General features: G+C 41.7%; 1 protein-coding gene across 1 annotated transcript in view; it reads left to right on the top strand.

The window, feature by feature from the left end:
• The first annotated feature begins 1,905 nt into the window (after positions 1 to 1,905).
• CD5L (CD5 molecule like) overlaps positions 1,906 to 18,795 on the top strand; it is a 25,677-nt gene continuing 8,787 nt past the window's right edge. Inside the window, exons 1-5 of the mRNA XM_008062951.1 lie at positions 1,906 to 1,933; positions 4,084 to 4,110; positions 7,516 to 7,839; positions 8,919 to 9,260; positions 10,117 to 10,437. Coding sequence (XP_008061142.1) covers positions 1,906 to 1,933; positions 4,084 to 4,110; positions 7,516 to 7,839; positions 8,919 to 9,260; positions 10,117 to 10,437 — 1,042 coding nt within the window. The remainder of the gene's footprint in view (positions 1,934 to 4,083; positions 4,111 to 7,515; positions 7,840 to 8,918; positions 9,261 to 10,116; positions 10,438 to 18,795) is intronic.

Consider the following 18,795-nt stretch of genomic DNA (forward strand, 5'->3'; position numbering starts at 1 on the left):
AAAAAAAAAAAAAAAAAAAAAGAATGGAGCCAAATGCATAGGGTCTTGGATCTCAGTTGCAGTGTAATGTAGCTTCATAGACAGCGAAGCTGATATTTTAAGGCTTTTCTGGATTATGTGTCTGTTACTGCATCACTTCAGAATCTAGTGAAGGAGAGATGTGAGTAGTTACCAAGTAGCCAGAACTACAGGTGTGCGCTACCACACCCAGCTAATTTTTTTGATTTATTGTAGAGATGAGGTCTCGCCAAGTTGCAGAGGTGGGTCTCCAACCTGTAGGCTCAGGCAATCCACTTGCTTCGGCCTCCCAAAGTGCTAGGATTACAGGCTGAGTCACCGAGCCTGGCCTTGTTTGCATTCTTTAGGAGCCAGGTGCACAATATTGAGTTTACCCTTGGAAGAGAAAAAACATCATGCAGCCTGAAGACAGACAAACTTACTAAAGAGCACAGTCCTCATGATTCAGAAAATTATGTCTCCTCTTCTTACATGGAAAACTTAACTGCTTAATACATGAGAAGGGGAGAAAAGAAAGGAGAAAGGAAAAAAGAGAGAGAGAGAAAAAAGAACAGAAACTCTGGGGACACAATGGAGGAAATGGTCACTCTACTTGGGGCTAATAAGAGAGGCTTACCATTACAAACTTATTCATTATATCTGGATCTTTGTGCTATTTGCATATCATCTAATGTCTTTACCTTTCAACACTCATAACCCCTGACCTCTAACTATCAAGTAGAAGACTGTGACCCAATCATTTAAAAATACCTGTAGTTCCTTAAGCGAGTCTTGCTGTTTAATTTGCCTGCATAGCAAAGTATTTTTCTATTCTGATTCTGTACTCTGCTCATCTTAAACCCCTGCTCTAGTATCATCATCACTGTGAAAGCCTCTCTAATTGACCCCAAGTAGAGTGACCATTTCCTCCATTGTGTCCCCAGAGTTTCTGTTCTTCTCTCTCTCTCTCTTTTGAGACAGGGTCTCTCTCTGTCAGCCAGGCTGGAGTGCAGTGCTACAATCATAACTCACTGCAGTCTCAAACTCCCAGGTTCAAACAGTCCTTCTTCCTCAGCCTCTTGAGTAGCTGAGACTGTAGGTGTATATCACCATGCTAAGTTAATATTTTAAAATTCTATTTCTTTTATTTTTGTAGAGATAGAATCTGGCTATGTTGCCTAAGTTGATCTCAAACTTCATCCAATTTGCTCAGAAGTCCATGATTTTGTTCTTCTTTATGGCTGTGTAATATTCCATTGTGCATATGTACCACATTTTCTTTATCCAGTCTGCTTTCAGTGGGCAGTAGGGTTGATTCCATGTTTTTACTGTTGTAAAAAGTACAGCAATAGACATGTACATGCAAGTGTCTAATTTTTTTGATTTATTGTAGAGATGAAGTCTCATCATGTTGCCCAGACTGGTCTTGAACCCTTGGGCTCAGGCAGTCCTCTCCCTTCCTCAGTCCAAAGTGCTGGGATTACAGGCGTGAGCCACCATGCTCAGCCACTCTGGCTTCTATGTTCTTTAGGAACTTACTTCAGGAGTTAGAAAATTAAAACTGGCCTACATCTCACACTGGCCACATTTATGGCACCTGCCTTTCCCTGTGCAAAGAAAAGATGGATGGAGCTGGACTTACAGGAGAACCAAGTCATGACAGCCTGTTTTTATGTTGTTTTCAGCAAGCTTCTGTCAGTTTTGGTCACCTCCCTTCTGCTGGAACATGCTGAATCCAGCAAGTCCAGTGAGATCAGCTCTGCCGCCTGACTCCATTGGCTTCTGGTCATCTGACAATACTTTGACTGCCCTCAGGATTTGCTTTACCCCTCCTCTGAGCATACTTGCTGCTCAGGCAACTTCCTTCAGTCTTGCATTTCAGCTCATCATCTTCAGCCACCCTGGATCATGGCTCTGCTATTCCCTTTGATCCTTGGTGAGTAGCTCTGCTCCTGGTGGGATAGGCTTCAGGGTTTTCTGGAATTTTGATGAGAATCTTCTCCCTGCTTACCTGGTGCTGATTGAGGTTTCTTTCAAGGATGGGTTTCTCCCTCCCCTCTATATCCATCAACTATTCTAAACCCTAAAAAGACACTGAATCCAACCCAGTTTATAGTCTACTTTATCAGATTTTTTCTATTTTCTTATTTTTGCACTGACAGGTTTATGATAGTTTATCTCACTTCCTTTTGACATAATTTTCCCTGAATGTACTATTAGTAAGAGAAATGAATGGACACTGGGTACAGCAGGGAGAGCCAGGAAAGGAAGTCAAAGAGCAACACGATCACTTTTCAGTCATCATATTGTCTGGTTTCCTCTGAAAAGTGTTTCACATAGTATTTTTCTTATTTTGTCCCATGTCTTTTTGCCTAGGTTATTCTAAAGATTACCCTGAATTAATCTGAATATTTTGGAGCCAAAGACACCTGGGTTTCAATCCTGGCTTTTTTATTTCTTAGCTGTCAGAATTTGTACAAATCTTGCTCTCTCATCTAGAAAGTGAAGATAATATGTTCCTCAGAGGCTTTTAGGTAAGGGTCCTTTCATCAAAAAGCAAATATAGGGCACCTAGCAATGCCTGCTAACTCCCTTCTCTAATTTGCATTCATTTTTGTTGTCTTGATGATCTAGCATATCACTAAAGCCCACATAGGTCTCTTAGTTGGGTACTTATGTGCCCTGTGGAGGGTGTTGGCCATATCTTAAACATCTATGCATCCCTGCCAGCACCCAACCACAAGCCCTGCCTCTCATGGGTGTACTATTGGGTCTTCCAGGCTCACCTGCACTTCCCTCTGCTCCATGAGGCCTTTCTGATCTGTGCCACCTACAATTATCCACCATGTGCAGAGCTTCCAAGTCACTTATTGGCTTTATCACTTCTGCACTTGCATGTCAGACTTGGCACGCTCACTTTCCTTCAAATGTAAACACATTTTTTGTATGCAGAGTGGGAATTATGTAACAATTGACATATGTATAATATAAGCTTGAGTTTTAGACAGTTGCAGACAAAGCCTCACTGAGTCTGAGAGTGGCTCCATTCTGAATATTAAGGGCATGGAGTTAATGAGAAGTTATCTAGAAACCAAGAGAAGATATTCCAGGACAAACCACTGAAATTCTTGGATCTGCCTGAAAAGCTCTAGGATGGAGGTCCAGAGATATGTTCTCCCTTAAAAAACATTTTATAACCTGGGGATCGTGGGTGGGTTCTACAGTTGAAACCATCCAGGCTTCAGGGACTACTGAGGGTCACAGGGCTCAGGACTCTTGGCAACATTAGGAAGGAGTTTCAAGGAGAGAGGAATCCAATCAGGCCGAGATCTGTAGACAAGAATTTTGCTGATGCTTGAATTCAGAAGTTTGGAATTAAACGGAGAGCTCCTTTCTGAGCTGTTGCTCTAAATCAGGGTTGGAAAATGACACCAGCAAGCTGAGAATGTTTTCTACACTATAAATACCAGAAGAAGGTTTACTGGAACACAACTGTGCTTATTTGTATACATTTGTATGGTTGCTCTCAAAGTGAAATGACTGCGACAGAGACTACACAGCCCACAAAGCCTAAGCTATCTGTCCCTTTACAGATACAGCTTGTTGCCCTGGTCTAAATAAAGTGCCAGTGGACACAGGCAAATGCTGCCTCTTTCCTCCACTTTCTGCATTGCCCCCCATGAAATCATTACCTTCCTGCACCAGAGCATCTTCCCAGTGGCCTCCAGGGCTCTTTTCTGTTGAGCCGAGAGGCCGTATCCCCACACTTTTACTTCAAGCGGTAATAATCAATCAACCCAACTGGCTAGAATAGAAAAGCAATCTATTCACCACCACACATGAAAGGAACAGGCTAGGCCAGTTATCTGTGGTAGAATTGGTCTCTGTAGTTCCTAGCCCTTGTCCCTGTGCCCTCTGAGACTGGTTATCCTGGGAGAAGGTCCCAGTAGTTCTAACTATGGAAACTCCTTATTTACCACTTAAGCTGTCTCACAAAGTCTGGCAAAGTCCTTCTAGAGAGTTGTGTTCTGAGAACAAAGCCTTGGAAATTGACTCCATAACCTCACTCACTTCTTTCTTCCCCAGCCATTTGCACCAGACCTGGACTCCAAGGTAAGATTTTGTGGGGTTTCTGAGAGGGAGGCCATGCCACCAAGCTCAGAAAAGGGAAATTTTTGAAGCTTCCTGAGCCATGGAGAGATCCTTGGGTTCAAACAGGCCCAGTAAACATCCTTTCTGTTTTCTTAGCCCACCTACTCCGTCTAGGTTTTCATATCCAGAACCTAGAAGTGTTTAGAGTGGTTTATCCTGGCAGGAGACTTCTTCCCACTTGGTTTCCATAGCTACTCCACCAGTATCCAAGCAGGAGACAGCTTCACCTCAGGTCTATAAGGCATTTCACCTTACTGTAGATATATCTGAGAAATGAACTTCCTTTTACTCTGCTGGTTTCCAGCATATCCAGGTCCCCCTTCCAGTCTTAATAGTACCTTTGTTTGAATAGAAATGCATCGGCTTCTATGCAGCAGATGACTTGACTAGTACAGTACAGGCTGGATTTCAGCCTCCGCTGCCTGCCTCCTTGAGAATTTTAGGTAATATATGAACTGTACACCCAAGGAGAGGGTGGGCCTTCACAGAGGGAATTAGTCTATGGGAGTAGAAGGCTATGGTCCAAATCCAGGGGAGTTGGGTGTGGATTATCAGTTTCTTTTCCATCGTTCCTTTAGTCTATCCTGTTTTTGGATGGTAGAGGCTTTACCTGAGAGGGATGGCTACAAGCTCTGCTGTTGGTATGAAGGTTCTTATACCCTGAAGGATGTGTTTTGATTCCTTAAGAAGTGCTGCTTGTGGGTTCTTCTTCTTCTTTTTTTTTTTTTGAGTTGGAGTCTTACTCTGTCGCCCAGACTGGAAGGCAGTGGCATACTCCTGGCCACTGCAGCCTCAACCTGCTGGGCTCCAGCGATCCTTCTGCCTCAGCCTTCCAAGTAACTGGAACTACAGGCGTGTGCTACCACACCCAGCTAATTTTTTTTTATTTTATTGTAGAGATGAGGTCTTGCCAAGTTGCCTGGGTGGATCTCGAACCCGTGGGCTCAGGCAATCCACTTACCTCAGCCTTCCAAAGCGTGGGATTCTAGGCTGAGCCACCGAGCCTGGCTGCTTGTGGGTTCTTATCCTGGTACTAGAATTACTTTCTTAGCCCTTCTATTTCATCAAACTGAATTACTTGCATACTTTTTCTGTTTTTCTCTTTTTTCTTTTTTGCATATTTTTTATTTCCTGGGAGCTGTTCGATAGAAAATGAAAATTCATTAAAAGCAAGAATTTTACAATTCAAAATGAAATAAGATATCGTGTACTTAATCCTAACAGCTAGTATTTCCTGGGGTACACAATAATGCAATCCAAACTCTAATCAGATACATTGGCCCCGAAGTTATTTCTGGGTAACTATTCTTGAATTATGTTTGTGCTTATATGTGCTTTGCTGAACTCTGGTCTGGTCACGGGGATCTTTGAGCTATGATCGCCAAGTTTCCTAGCTTTGGCCCCCTCCTCTACCTTGGGGAGGTGATTCCTCTCTCTATTCTCTCTCTCTCTACTTTCTAAATAAACTATATTTTCCAATCTAAAAAATTGCATAAGCCTTAAACTCAGATAGAAAAATCGAATTTTTTTTTTTAGTTTTTATTTTATTTTTTTTTAATTTTAAAAATTTAGGGTATGATTCAGGATTAGATACATAAGTGGTCATTGTACAGGTGAAGTTTGGGCCTCCCATTGGCCCTCACTTTGTCTGGTTTAAGATCAGTACCCTTATCAGTGTTATCTGCCTTCCCTCCCCTGGCAGTGATACACTACTGCCAATCTCTTTCATGGAGTATTATGATAGGTGTTCAGGGTCCACTTATGAGTGAGAACATGTGGTACTTAGTTCTTTGTTTCTATGATAGATCACTGAGTATGATAGACTCTAAATCCATCCAATTATGGACTTGTTGCAAAGTCCATAATTTTGTACTTTTTAATGACTCTGTAATATTCCATCATTTTTTTTAGTTTTTTATAGTCAAATTTTAATTTCAATCTGTAGTCTCCATTTGCATACTATTCTTCTCCTAAAAACTAAGGAAGAAAAGGAGAGAACCAAAAACACAAAAACAAACTAAACATAAACTTCTCAGAGTAGTTTAAAATCAGAGTTTTCTCACTCGACTACTTCTCCTGGGTTGATTTTCAGATTTATGGAGTTTGTACAGAGTTGAGACAAGGCAGGCAGTGGGACATCTGGTTCTCAGAAGTCCATCTGCATAGATATTCCATGTATTCAGGCACCAGGTCATCCCATGGAGGCTATGTTGGCCTTGATTAAGCTGTTCACATCCCAACAGGTCAGACACATCCAGGCCCGTGGCCTCTCCTGGAGTACCAGACCTCTCTTGTCCAACTGTCTTGCTCCATGTAGGCATAGCAAGTTCAGTGTCTGCTATATTGTTCTAAGCCTTCAGGAAACTTAGTGGAATGGCCAAGCCTACTTAATATAGGCTATTTGAGGGCAGCAAATGTATCTATCTTATTCATCACTGTTCTCCGAGTTCATAAAAAATACCAGAAACACAATACATGCTTAACAAATGTGTGCTGCCTGATGGGCTCTTTCCTGGCCTCCCTACACAGCCATATCTACTTTATTTGAATGTCTGTTCATCTTTTCTACCCCTAGAGTTCTAGTTAGGAAATGGAATCGAGTCCTGAATTCCTCAGAACTTATCTGAAGGCTCTATAGATCCTCTCTCCTGCCTCTATTCCCTAGAATCTTCTAGACCAAACTACTGGGGCTCTGAGATGCTGAAGCTCTGACTCTTCCCTTGCCAGTGCTCTCTGGGAGCTGGGTGTTTGGGCAAGGGATGGTGTCATAGGAAGCCACAAGGATGAATAGGCATAGGCCAGTGATAATGACAGAGAGTTTGGTTGTTCAGCCCAAATTATAGATACTACTTCAGTTTGGCTGCCATGGAGAGAGGCAGAGTGATGAAGAAAAAGCACAAGAGATATTACCTTTATGCCTGTCCTGGCCTGGAGCTTCCACTATTGGACAATGTGACCATAGGATCACCACTACCATGAGGGTCGTTATTCCCATCTGTGAATTAGTGGGATAAACTTGATGACTTCTATAGATTCTTCTGGTTCTGTTCACCAGAGAAATAAAATAACTGTTGAATCTTCAACCAACCTCTTTCCATCAATCCTCAAACTTAAAAAGCCAACAGTCACATCTATGCATCTTGAAGTGGAGTTTCTTGATAGGGTACAATGAAGAATGTAGTGGAATCAGAACTCAGAGATGGGGTCCTGAGGTTCTTCTTCCTTCCCTTCCTTTCTGATACCCCCTTTTCCAGTCCCCCAACTTTCCACACCCTCTGTCACTAGTGGAAGAGTCCCAACTTGACTATGTTCCTAAGCACCCTCTGAGTTCCTCCCAGATGTCTAGCATATAATATCTCGTTGCAGAGTCTCCATCCAGAGTGCGCCTGGTGGGAGGTCCCCACCGCTGTGAGGGACGGGTGGAGATAGAACAAAAGGGCCAGTGGGGTACCGTGTGTGATGACGGCTGGGACATGAAGGCCGTGGCTGTCGTGTGCCGGGAGCTGAGCTGTGGAGCAGCCAAGGGAACCCCCAGTGGTGTTTCATATGAACCATCAGCAGAGGAAGGACAAAGTGTCCTCATCCAAGAGGTCAAATGCAATGGGACGGAAGACACACTGGCTCAGTGTGACCTGGATGAAGATGTTTTTGAATGTTCATACAAAGAGCATGCTGGGGCATCGTGTGAGAGTGAGTATGACCTGTCAACCATCCATACCCCTTATGGCCACTCTCGTTGGTCTTTATTCCCCACCATGGACTTTCACACAGTGGCTAGATGGCCCCTTGTCCATTGCATCTCACACTTTTTCAATTGTGAGTGAAGATGAACCATGTCCTCACTTAGGATCATTACTCCCGCATGGTTGAGCCAATGCTTTTCTCCTAGTTTCAATCAATATGAGAACTTGTTTATCTTATTTACACATATGCAAGCAAACTAAACTAAATTGAACAGCATGTCCTGTATCTGGAGTGGGGGCAGGGGATGGAGTTATGGGAGAAGAAATGAGCTCACAAAGAATAACATATGTTTTTAAAATAGTTTTGGTTTTCATGGGATTTGCTCTCTAGTCAGGTAGACAAGAGATAGCCATAGGAAGCCAACCCAATCTCATATATAGACAGGTGATAGATACATAGATCTATATTTCTTTACTTCTCTACATATGTTTGCTTTCTATGTATTAAGAATTTCTCTTTCTCTGTGTATACTTTCTCCTCCATTAGACTGTATTTTGACTGAGGGACTAGTCTATGTCTCCTCCTTCTTTTTCTTCCCACAGAATTGATCATCAGAGAAACAACCACTTTTTGCCCTGACACTGAGTCTCATTTCTAGTTTTTAGAAAGGTTAATGACTGAAGTCACTTTTCTGGGGCACTTGGTTGATAATGCTTACAATGAACCAAAAAGTTTTTGGTTTGGGGAGCATCTGTAAATTATTATTATATTTATTTTTAAAAAATCTATACAATGTCTCTAACTGCCTTTTGTGAGGAGCAAATGAGAAGTTGAATGTGAAAATAATTTGAAAAATTAAAATGTTACTAAAATGATAATAATTCAACCTAAAGCTGAGAAGCTACATTTCCTTCATGGATTTACTCATCCATCCTTTCAACAAGCATCTACCTATTAGGTAGCATTAAGCACTTTAGCATACATTGTTCTGAACACCCAGAACTGGGAGATGTATCCCGTGGGCCATCTGCACTAAGACCATGTTCCTGTGGGGAACACGACACTTACTTTTTCTCTCTCCCCAGAACCAGAAAGCTCTTTCCCCCTAGTCCCGGAGAACGTAAGGCTGGCGGTTGGTCCTGGGCACTGCCAGGGGCTGGTGGAGGTGAAGTACCAGAACCAGTGGAGCACAGTGTGCCAAACAGGCTGGAACCTTCAGGCCGCGCAAGTGGTGTGCCGGCAGTTGGGATGCGGGAGGGCCCTGATGACCGAGAGACGCTGCAGCAAGGCTACCCAGGGCCAAAGACGCATCTGGCAGAGACAGATATCATGCTCAGGACGAGAAGTAACCCTTCAGGATTGCCCTTCCGGGTCTTGGGGGAAGAACATCTGTACCCATGATGAGGACACATGGGTGGAGTGTGAAGGTAATACCTATGCGTCCAGAGGCAAGATTTATTTGTGGATTTAATTAAATGAAATCTCAAACAATGCTTACAAAGATCTACTCATACGTCAGGGGGATATTGCAAACATATTTAATCGTTTTGATAATTCTTTCTCCTTTTCTTTCTTCTCTCTCTCTCTCTCTTTCACTTTCTCTCTTTCTCTCAGGATCTAATTCTGTCACCCAGACTGGAGTGCAGTGACATAATCACGGCTCACCACAGCCTTGAACTCCTGGGCTCAGGCGATCCTTCTACCTCAGCCTCTCAAGTAGCTGGGACTAAAAGCAGGCACCACTACACCCAGCTAATTCTTTTAGACAAGATTTAGACAAGTTCTTGCTATGTTGTCCGGTTGGTCTTGAACTCCTGGGCGCAAGCAATTTTCCCGCCTTGGCCTCCCAAAGTGCTGAGATTACAGGCGTGAACCTTCATGCCCGGACAGTTCTCTTGTTTTTAAAATGAGGATAATAATACCTACCTTTGTATATGAGAATGCTTTAAATAATATTAAGCACGATATTAATATGAACCATTATTATATTGAATTCTACATAATAGGGATACATTCCATGTAACTGTTAAGTTTTTCAATTTTTATAACTACCAGAAATTCATTTGTAAATATTAGATTTATAAATTAGATGGGACTTAAAAAGATCCTAGTTAGGGCAATGAACCTGGTTCACAAAGGTTAGGACTTGACAGAGACCTAGAGAAGGAACGGAAATCACTGATACACTTGTGGACGATTTCAAATGCACTGACGGGTTTGAGGATGTAGGTGATCTTATTTTTCTTCTCTCCAATCTCCCTGACTTTCTCCCCCATCTTGCAGGTGCCTTTGAATTGAGATTAGTAGGAGGAGACAAGCTCTGCTCTGGGCGGCTGGAGGTGCTGCACAAGGGTGTATGGGGCTCCGTCTGTGATGATGGCTGGGGAGAAAAGGAGGACCAGGTGGTGTGCAAGCAGCTGGAATGTGGGAAGTCCCTTTCTCCATCCTCCAAATTCCGGAGACGCTATGGCCCTGGGGTCGGCCGCATCTGGCTGGATGATGTTCAATGCTCAGGGGAGGAGCAGTCCCTGGAACAGTGCCGGCACAGGTTTTGGGGGTATCACGACTGTACCCACAAGGAAGATGTGGCTGTGATCTGCTCAGGTAAGTCTTATGGATGGAGTTCACGAGGGCTGCCATGGAGGGTGATGAGGGAAGAGGGGCAGAGGGGTGAGCTCTAGGGATAAGGGTAGCTTGACAGTACCATGGAGTTGCCTATAGTCATGACCTGCTCTATGGGTACTTCCAGGGATAAGACTGAGTTTCCGCCCACCCCGGGCAGGGGTGGTATGGGACAGGGTAGGGCTGACACCAGGAATACAATAAAAACATACAAATATTAAGTGTGAGGACAAGAGCTGTTTTGAAAATTATTTGATCAACATCAAAATTATTTATATTAAACAGAAAGTGAGAGTCAGAGAAAATGAGCAACTCTCTCATATCATCAAAATTACTTTACAATTATATAACAGACTATCATGAATAGTCTTTACTCTCAATCCAGGTTAGCTCTCTTAGATGACTCCAACCTTCAAGCCCTAATTTTAAACTATGGATGATGGGCCCACCTCATTCTGTTTATTGTCACTCCCCAGATTTTAAGTAGTCTTTTGAGTGTGGTAGGGGGCTTTTTGAGAATGTCTGTGAGAAATTCTAATGTGAGAGGCCAGGATACCAGCCCTGGACTGTAGACCTCTTCAAGAGAGGAAGGGAGAATACCTGTCTCAACTTAGGTGAGAAAATGCAAGTGCAGCCCCTGGGTGGTTGACTCAAGAGAACCCAGTTGAATAATCAACGTGGGCCTATTTGGTTAAACAATTAACTTTGGAACTAGGTAAGAGCTGATAGTTGATCAAGGAATGTGGGGAGCAGTTAGTGCTCAGAGAAGGATGGATTTAGTGACAGGAGGCTAGGGTTTGAGCCTTGCTGTTGCAAAGTATAAGTGCAGCCCCCGGGTGACTGACTCAAGAGAGCCCAGTTGATTAATCAACGTGGGGCTATTTGGGGCTGAAAATTACTCTCTGTGTAATCTTAGTCACTTAACTCCTCTGAAGCTAAGCGTATTCTTTGGTGAAATAGACACTTGTCTCAAAGACTCAAAGACTCTGTGATCGCGCAAGAGTGAGACATGTTCATGTACATGACTGCCGTTTGTGACTCACATGGGAACTGGTTGAATAAGTCCTTGGAATACTGTACCAGATTCTGACCTGGCTCACACCATTGTGGGATATGTATGTAGCTTGGCTGTCTTTCCTATTCTGGGTCCTAGTCTTCTTCCTTAGCTGATTTGAACTTGAATGGAATAATCCCTGCCTGGCCTTACTACATTTTCCTCTTCTTTTTACAGGAAAGCAACCTGGCCTTCTTGATGCTTGACCTGGTCCCACTGGCCCTGCCTCTTCCCTCTTTGTTCTCCAGGGCTCTGATTATCTTTGTGCTCATGCTGGGCCTTATGCCTGAGCCACATTCCCCCCTCCCTTAGGAGTTCAAACACTGCTTTTGCCTTGCTCTCAGGGTCAAACACCTCCCAGTGCTGTCACTAGATATGAGCTGTTGCATTCCCTTTTGCTGGGGAAGGTGAGCTTCCGTTGCCTTGGTGTTGGGTTTTGACTTTTTCTGCCTCTTCCCAAGCTGCCTGGAAACCTCAGGTCTATCCCTTTGACCAGATATGGAGGCCATTATTGAGGCAAGATCTACGTTTGTCTGTAAAGAAGCTGAAAGGAGTGAAACTTTGAAAAAAAATTTGAATAGACTATTTTTTTCAAACTTGTAGGGGAAAGCTTAGAGTCTTTTTAAACATTTTTTTTCTCAAGCTTCCGATGATCACAATGGTAACACCTCACTGCTCTGTTATTTCTTGGTGAAAGCAGACCATTCTTTCCACACCAGAGCAGTGTGCAGTAATCCTAGACCTTTTCAAGATACTAAAAAAAAAAAAATGATGTTTAATCCTCTGATTGCCCCAATAAAATATCTTTGTTGTCCATCCTTATGCAACCTGCCCATATAGTTTACATTTAACAAGTGGAATCTCACAAATACATTTTAGTTTTTATTTTGCTTCACTTTATTAGGAGAAGGTCAAGAAAGAGGCAAAAAGAAGTCTGAAGTTGTGTCTCATGCCAATCAGAAAATATCATTTCCAGCTTATCAACAGAGACTTTGGGACCCATAAACCTGAGGCAATACAGAATGGTACTAAGAAAAGCATTAAGACTTAGTTGTCAACTTAAACTTAGTTGTCAACTTTAGACTCTGAGGCTAAGATGAGTACTTATGATAGGACTGTGTTTATACTGTTTAATCAGTCAAATCTCACAGTCTCAAAGGTTGCCTGCCTGTGTGATATGCTCTTTCTGCCCATATGGAAGCAGGTGTGTCAGCTTCTCCAGAATGGACTTTTAAAAGCAGGGTTAGGTAGAAAAGAACCTTCTGGCGAATACAACCATATTTGTATAATAACTTTCTTCTGGGTATGGAACTCTCTGTTTGTTTCCTGTTCTAGTTTGTGTATCTGACCTCAGTTCTGCTGTTCTTATACTTTAAGCTGGCATATGTGTAATAATCCAACTCTGATTTCATGTCTTTCTATTCTGACATCTTTTTTACTTTGCTTCTAACTAGTGTATTTATGTTTCTAACCCAGAACCACACTGGCCTATGGCTTCTGACTCTGTCTCACTCTGTTAGAGCAGTTCAATAGTTAAGGCAAGACAGTGAGTGGGAAGAAGAGCACAGTGAACAGTTGAATGGGAGAAGGGTGGGAGGGATAGAGCCCCAAACTTAGCTGGGATTCAGGAGGCAAAGTTGTGATTCCCTCAGTCACTACCTGTCCTAGAGGATTCATTTCTATAGCAGTAGGCAAAAACACTGAAGAGAGAATAGATTTCCAATGTTGTGAAACTGAAATGATGGAATAATGGGGCCCTTTGAAAAACGAGTCCCCAAGGAAATGCAAAGAACTGATGTTTTGTGCTGATAAGACATATCCATTCATTAGATTCAGTGTGTGCTTGTCATTTTACTGTGCATTATTCAGATAAGAAAAGTGAGAGAGATCACTGACAGAGAGAGTTAGAATCTAGTACACTAGCTTAGGATCTCACAGCTGCTAGTGACACTGGAGTGTGTTTCTGCCTCCTAACCAACTGTTCCATTGTAGTTCAATCTGCTGAATAAATATTTAAGAGAGAGCATAGGAAACTGGGTAGAGAAACCTAGCCTCATAGAAAAGAAGAAAATGCCTTACCACATGGATCAAAGAACCAGAGAAAGCTGTTCCACAAAGATATGTGGTTAAGAGTGAAACAGATGCACAGAGAGGAACACAGGTGAGAGACAAAGAGATCCCAGAAAGTTTTTTCAATTTCTGGTTCTTATCTCTTCCTGGGGTCCAATGGCATCTCTGGTCTTGGGTTTTGTGACTAACTGCCATAGGCTCATAATAATTTTAAAATTTTTATCATGTTGGTTTTTGTACTTCTAAACGTAACTCAAACCAATTTACTTATTTCAAATTAACAAGTGACCATTCATCTTTTGCAAGATTTATTAGATAAGCCCAGTTATTAGTCATGATAGACTCTGATTGCATTTATAAAACCAAGTTTCTTGTTCTGAAAAGATGAGGACCAGTCAGCCTATAACAGAGGTATACTCCAAGATATTACTCTTGAATGGCCCTGGCTGTATGGATGCCCAACAAACCTGTTTTACACAGATGACAATTAAAGAGTATGGCCTCTGCATTAAAACGCAGATCCAATGAAGGCAGATCACAGAAGATAGGCAACTCAAAACTGACAGTGAGGCATGCTTCCTCTTCTTCTGTTGAAAAGATTTCCTTCAACTTTTCTACCTGGTAAGCTTTTAATTATTTTCACTGACTCATTTGTCTTTTAAAATGTTCTTTAAATATGATTGCAACCATGCTTAAAGTCCCTTGAGATCTTCTCGTGGCACATAAATGTAAACTTCTTGCTTTGATTTAAAGGGTTGTGCGTAACCTGGCCCCACCTACTCCTCCAGTCTTATCTCATGCTAGTCTCCTCCTCAAGCAGCCCATTCCAGCACACGATCTTTCTATCCCTTCCTAAAACACAACAGGTATGCCGAAGTGGGGTAAGTCTTCCAGAGGAATAGGCTTTTGGTAGAGAAAAGACCTATAAAAATCTCTGTTTGGGTAGGTTGAGTCTGATACCTGTTAGACCTTTATGTGGAGATAATAAGTAGCAGTTTAGGAAAATGGTCTGGACTTGGAGATGTTATCTGGAAGATTATTGCATATCTATGATATTCAAAACTATGAGACTAGAGGACTTTATGTCATAAGAAAATAAGTGAGACTAAAAAAAGAGAAAAGATTCAACAATTGAGCCTCAGGGCACAGCAACATTTAACCTGGATTCCTCTTAAACAAAGACTTAGGTGCAGATTTTCTATGGGGCAGTAATTTCAAGATAAACTTGTGAGGGACTAAGGAAAGTTAATAGGAAAGGAAGAAAATCCAATAAAATGAGTATTAACGAGTTGGCAACTGCTATGGGCAACTAGATCTGCTTTCCGATGGAGATCTTCTTAGGCACACTGTAAAAATCGTTTCAAAATTTTCTCACCAAGGAATGAGGAGGCTGAAGTATTTATCTGCCAAATTCCATATCGAACTGAATGAGAGTTGCTCCTGTTGGTGTTAAACCTTGTTTATGGGCTAAGCAAACTGTTGAGTACCTGTGAAAACTACAGGTAGAAAAGCTAAGATGTGCTCACTTGAGGTAAGAAGTTGTCTGCACGGACAAGACCCATGCACCACAAGTGTAGCAGACAGTGGAGTGAAGTACATTTGAGATTGTGGCATCTTTGAAGCCAAATGAAGAAAATGTTTCAAGAAGGAGATAAGTATTAGCAGGGTTGATGGATCAAGTAAGATGGCTGAGAATTGACTATTGGATTTGACACTTTGATGTCCACTTTTCCTAGGGGAACCATCGAGGTCCTGTTATCTTTCTAGAGCAATGCAAGGACATGAGACTCGCATTGTTGTCTCACACAGAATCCAGAGCCATTCAATTCCCTGGCCCTGTGGGATCTATCGCCCTCTCTTTTAAACTCACTCTCCACTTCCTCCTTTCCTCTACAAAACGTCAGTTTGAGTTATTCAGTGGGGTGGTTGAGACAGAAGTCAAATGTAGATGGTTTAAGAAGGAAATGGAACACTAGGAAGAGGTAATAAAGTTGTAGAATTGAAATGGATGCAATAATGGGACTTTTAACTACTCTACTACTTTTAACTACTTTTAATTACTCACTTATTTGCAATAAGTGGCTATTGCCCTCTGGCCCCACCTTATGCAGACTACCCAAATTTCTTAGGTTGGGATCTGTCTTGGTCATTTTCCCCCTCCTTAATGTTTCCCCTAAAACTACCTGTGATGATTAATTGTATGTGTCCATTTGAGTGGGTAATATGGTGTCCAGATATTTGGCTAAATATTATTTCTGGGTGTGTCTATGAGGATGCTTCCAGATGAGACTAATATTTGAATTGGTATGCTGAGTTAAATAAATTGCCCTCCACAATGTGGGCGTCATCTAGTCTATTGAAGTCCCACATAAAAAACAAGTCAAAAGAAGGGAGAATCTGTTTTCTACCTCACTGTTTGAGCTGAATACTGATCTCTTGCTCTTGGACTGGAGCTTACACCTGGTGCTCCCAGTTGTCAGGCCTTCAGACTATTACCAGAAAGTACATAATCCCCCTCCCACTCTCTGACCTTCAGACCTGGACTAAAATTAACACCATCAGTTCTAGTTCTCAGGTTATCAGTCTTAGACTGTAACTACACGACCAGATTTCTGGTATCTCCAGTTTGCAAACAGCAGATCATAGGACTTCCCTGTCTCCATAATTGTGGTGTGAACCAATTCCTTACATAAAACACACACACACACACACACACACACACACACACACACACACTATTTGTTCGATTTATCTGAAGAACACTAACAAAATATTTTGGTACCAAAAAAACTCTAGAGCAGAATTTAATTATAAATTTTCTGAATTTATTCTGAAGTTCCTGGAATTGGCTCTCTAATCTGACTAGATATAAAGATGCCAATGATTTTATTTCCAATAGTAAAGACAGCACTGATAGTTTATGGCATGAATTAGTAATAAAAATACAAAAGTACCTGCATTAGATATCTCTAATTAACCAAATATATAGAAAAGAAGCTGAGCATCTGTGTAGATGATACTTTCAAATATTTTTGGAAGACTAATGAATATAATGATGTTGGCTGGTTACTCTTAATGTTATTGGACAAAGTGGTAAGCGAAAAGGATGAGCTCAGGGATTTGAATTCCCAGCTCCATCATCACATACATCATATGAAAACTTCTATGTGTGCCCTGAAGGAGACCCTTATCTTCTGTAGCCACAAGGTTGAGATTGCTGACAACCAAGTACAGACTATTCTTGTGTGACTGACTGAATTATGAAGAATGTCTTGAAGACTGACTACTGTTAAAGTGTAGGTATTGATTGAGAAATAGATTTGTGTGGGGAGACCCAGCATCATTGAATAACTCTGTGATCACTCTTCTTTGTAGCCTTGTCCCTGGAGTCACTGAACTGGGAAATCTAAATGCAACAGGAATAATTGAATCCCAGCATGACAGGGGCAATGTGGTGGCATTCAACCAACAAAGGCAAAGTATGCACGGTTACCAGGGTGGATAACAAAGTCAATGCAGCAGTCAGAATATTCTGACTCATGGAGACGTATGGTATAGACTAGATAATCATGTGTTTCTAGAGGTGAAATGGATATAAAACCTATTCAGCCCCTACTAGAACAGAAGCAGAAACATTATTAGGTCAAGTGAATAGCAGTCTAATCTAAATCATAAAAACAGAGTCACACTCCTCAATCAGTTCCCAGATTTGAACCAATTTACAAAACTAGAACTTTTGAAGGAAGACAAGGCCATGTCCCCTCGAGGAAGGATCTAGTACCTTATCCCAAACTTATACTGTTAATCTTTCTCCCAGCCTTCTCTAAAGGGACTTATAGCCCTTTACTAGGATAACTGCACTGAGAAAAAGGAAATAATCAGACCTCTTGGGGACTACTGGACACTGACTCTGAACTGATTCTGATTCCAGGAGACTCAAAATGTCACTGTGTTGTACCTTTCAGAGTAGGGGCTTATGAAACTCAGGTGATGAGTGAAATTTTAACTTAGTAATGTCTCACATTGGGCCCAGTGGGTCTCTAACGTATCCTATGGTTATTTCTTCAGTTCTAGAATGCATAATTGGAATAGACGTATTCAACAGCTGACAAAATTCCTACATTGGTTCTCTGGTCTGTGCCATGAGTGTTGTTTTGGTGGTAGAGTCCAAGTAGAAACCAATAGACTTGCCTCTACCTAGGAAAATAGTAACCCAAAAGTAATACTGCATTCTTGGAGGGATTTCAGGGATTAGTGCCATCATTAAGACCCTTGAGGAATGTAGGAGTAGTGATTCCTACCACAATTCCATTTACCTGTCTTATTTGTCCTGTGTTGAAGACAAACTGATTTTGGAGATTGACATTGGATTATCATAAGCTTAACCAGAAGGTGACATTATTTGCAGCTGCTGTACCATTGCTGTTTTATTGCTTGAGCAAATTAGCATATTCCCTGTTACAGAGTATATAGCTACTGATCTGGAAAGAACCCTTTTCTAGATCCCTGTCAATAAAGCCCACCAGAAGCATTTTGTTTTCAGCAGGCAAGGCTCGCAATACACTTTCACTGTCCTACCTCAGGGGAATTTTAATCAGCAGAGATCTTTTTAAAATTAAATTATTTTTCTTTTTTAAATTAAATTTTATTTTATAATAGAGATGTGGGGTACAAGTGAGGATTTACTACATAAGTAGGCTGCATGCAGGTCAAGTTTGAACTTCTAGGTGGCTCTCACTCTCCCTGGTAGTGGACCAGGGACCCTTTGTGTTGCCATGTAATTCACAGAGATCTTGATCACTCTTCCATTTCACAAGATATCACACTGGTCTATTAGTTTGATATTATGCTAATTGATCTAGTGAATGAGAGTAGTAGCTACTTAAAACTTATTGGCAAGACATTCCATAGGGTGGGAAATAAATCCAACCAAAATTTAGGGGCCCTCTTTCTCAGATATTTCTGGGAGTCCACCGGTGTGGGGCATGCTAGGGTATTTCTTCTAAGGTGAATACTAAGTGTTGCATTTTTTTTTTGTGACTCCTATAACCAAAGAAGAGGCATAATACCTAGTGGACCTCTTTGGATTTTTAAGGCAGCATATTCCTCATCTGGGTATATTATTCTGCCCTGTTTATTTTTTATTTTCATTTTTATTTTTTTTTTGAGTTGGAGTCTCACTCTGTTGCCCAGACTGGAGTGCAGTGGCCGCTCCC

Source organism: Carlito syrichta, unplaced genomic scaffold (assembly GCF_000164805.1).
Source record: "Carlito syrichta isolate Samal-C Ts95f unplaced genomic scaffold, Tarsius_syrichta-2.0.1 Scaffold306150, whole genome shotgun sequence".
NCBI lineage: Eukaryota > Metazoa > Chordata > Mammalia > Primates > Tarsiidae > Carlito > Carlito syrichta.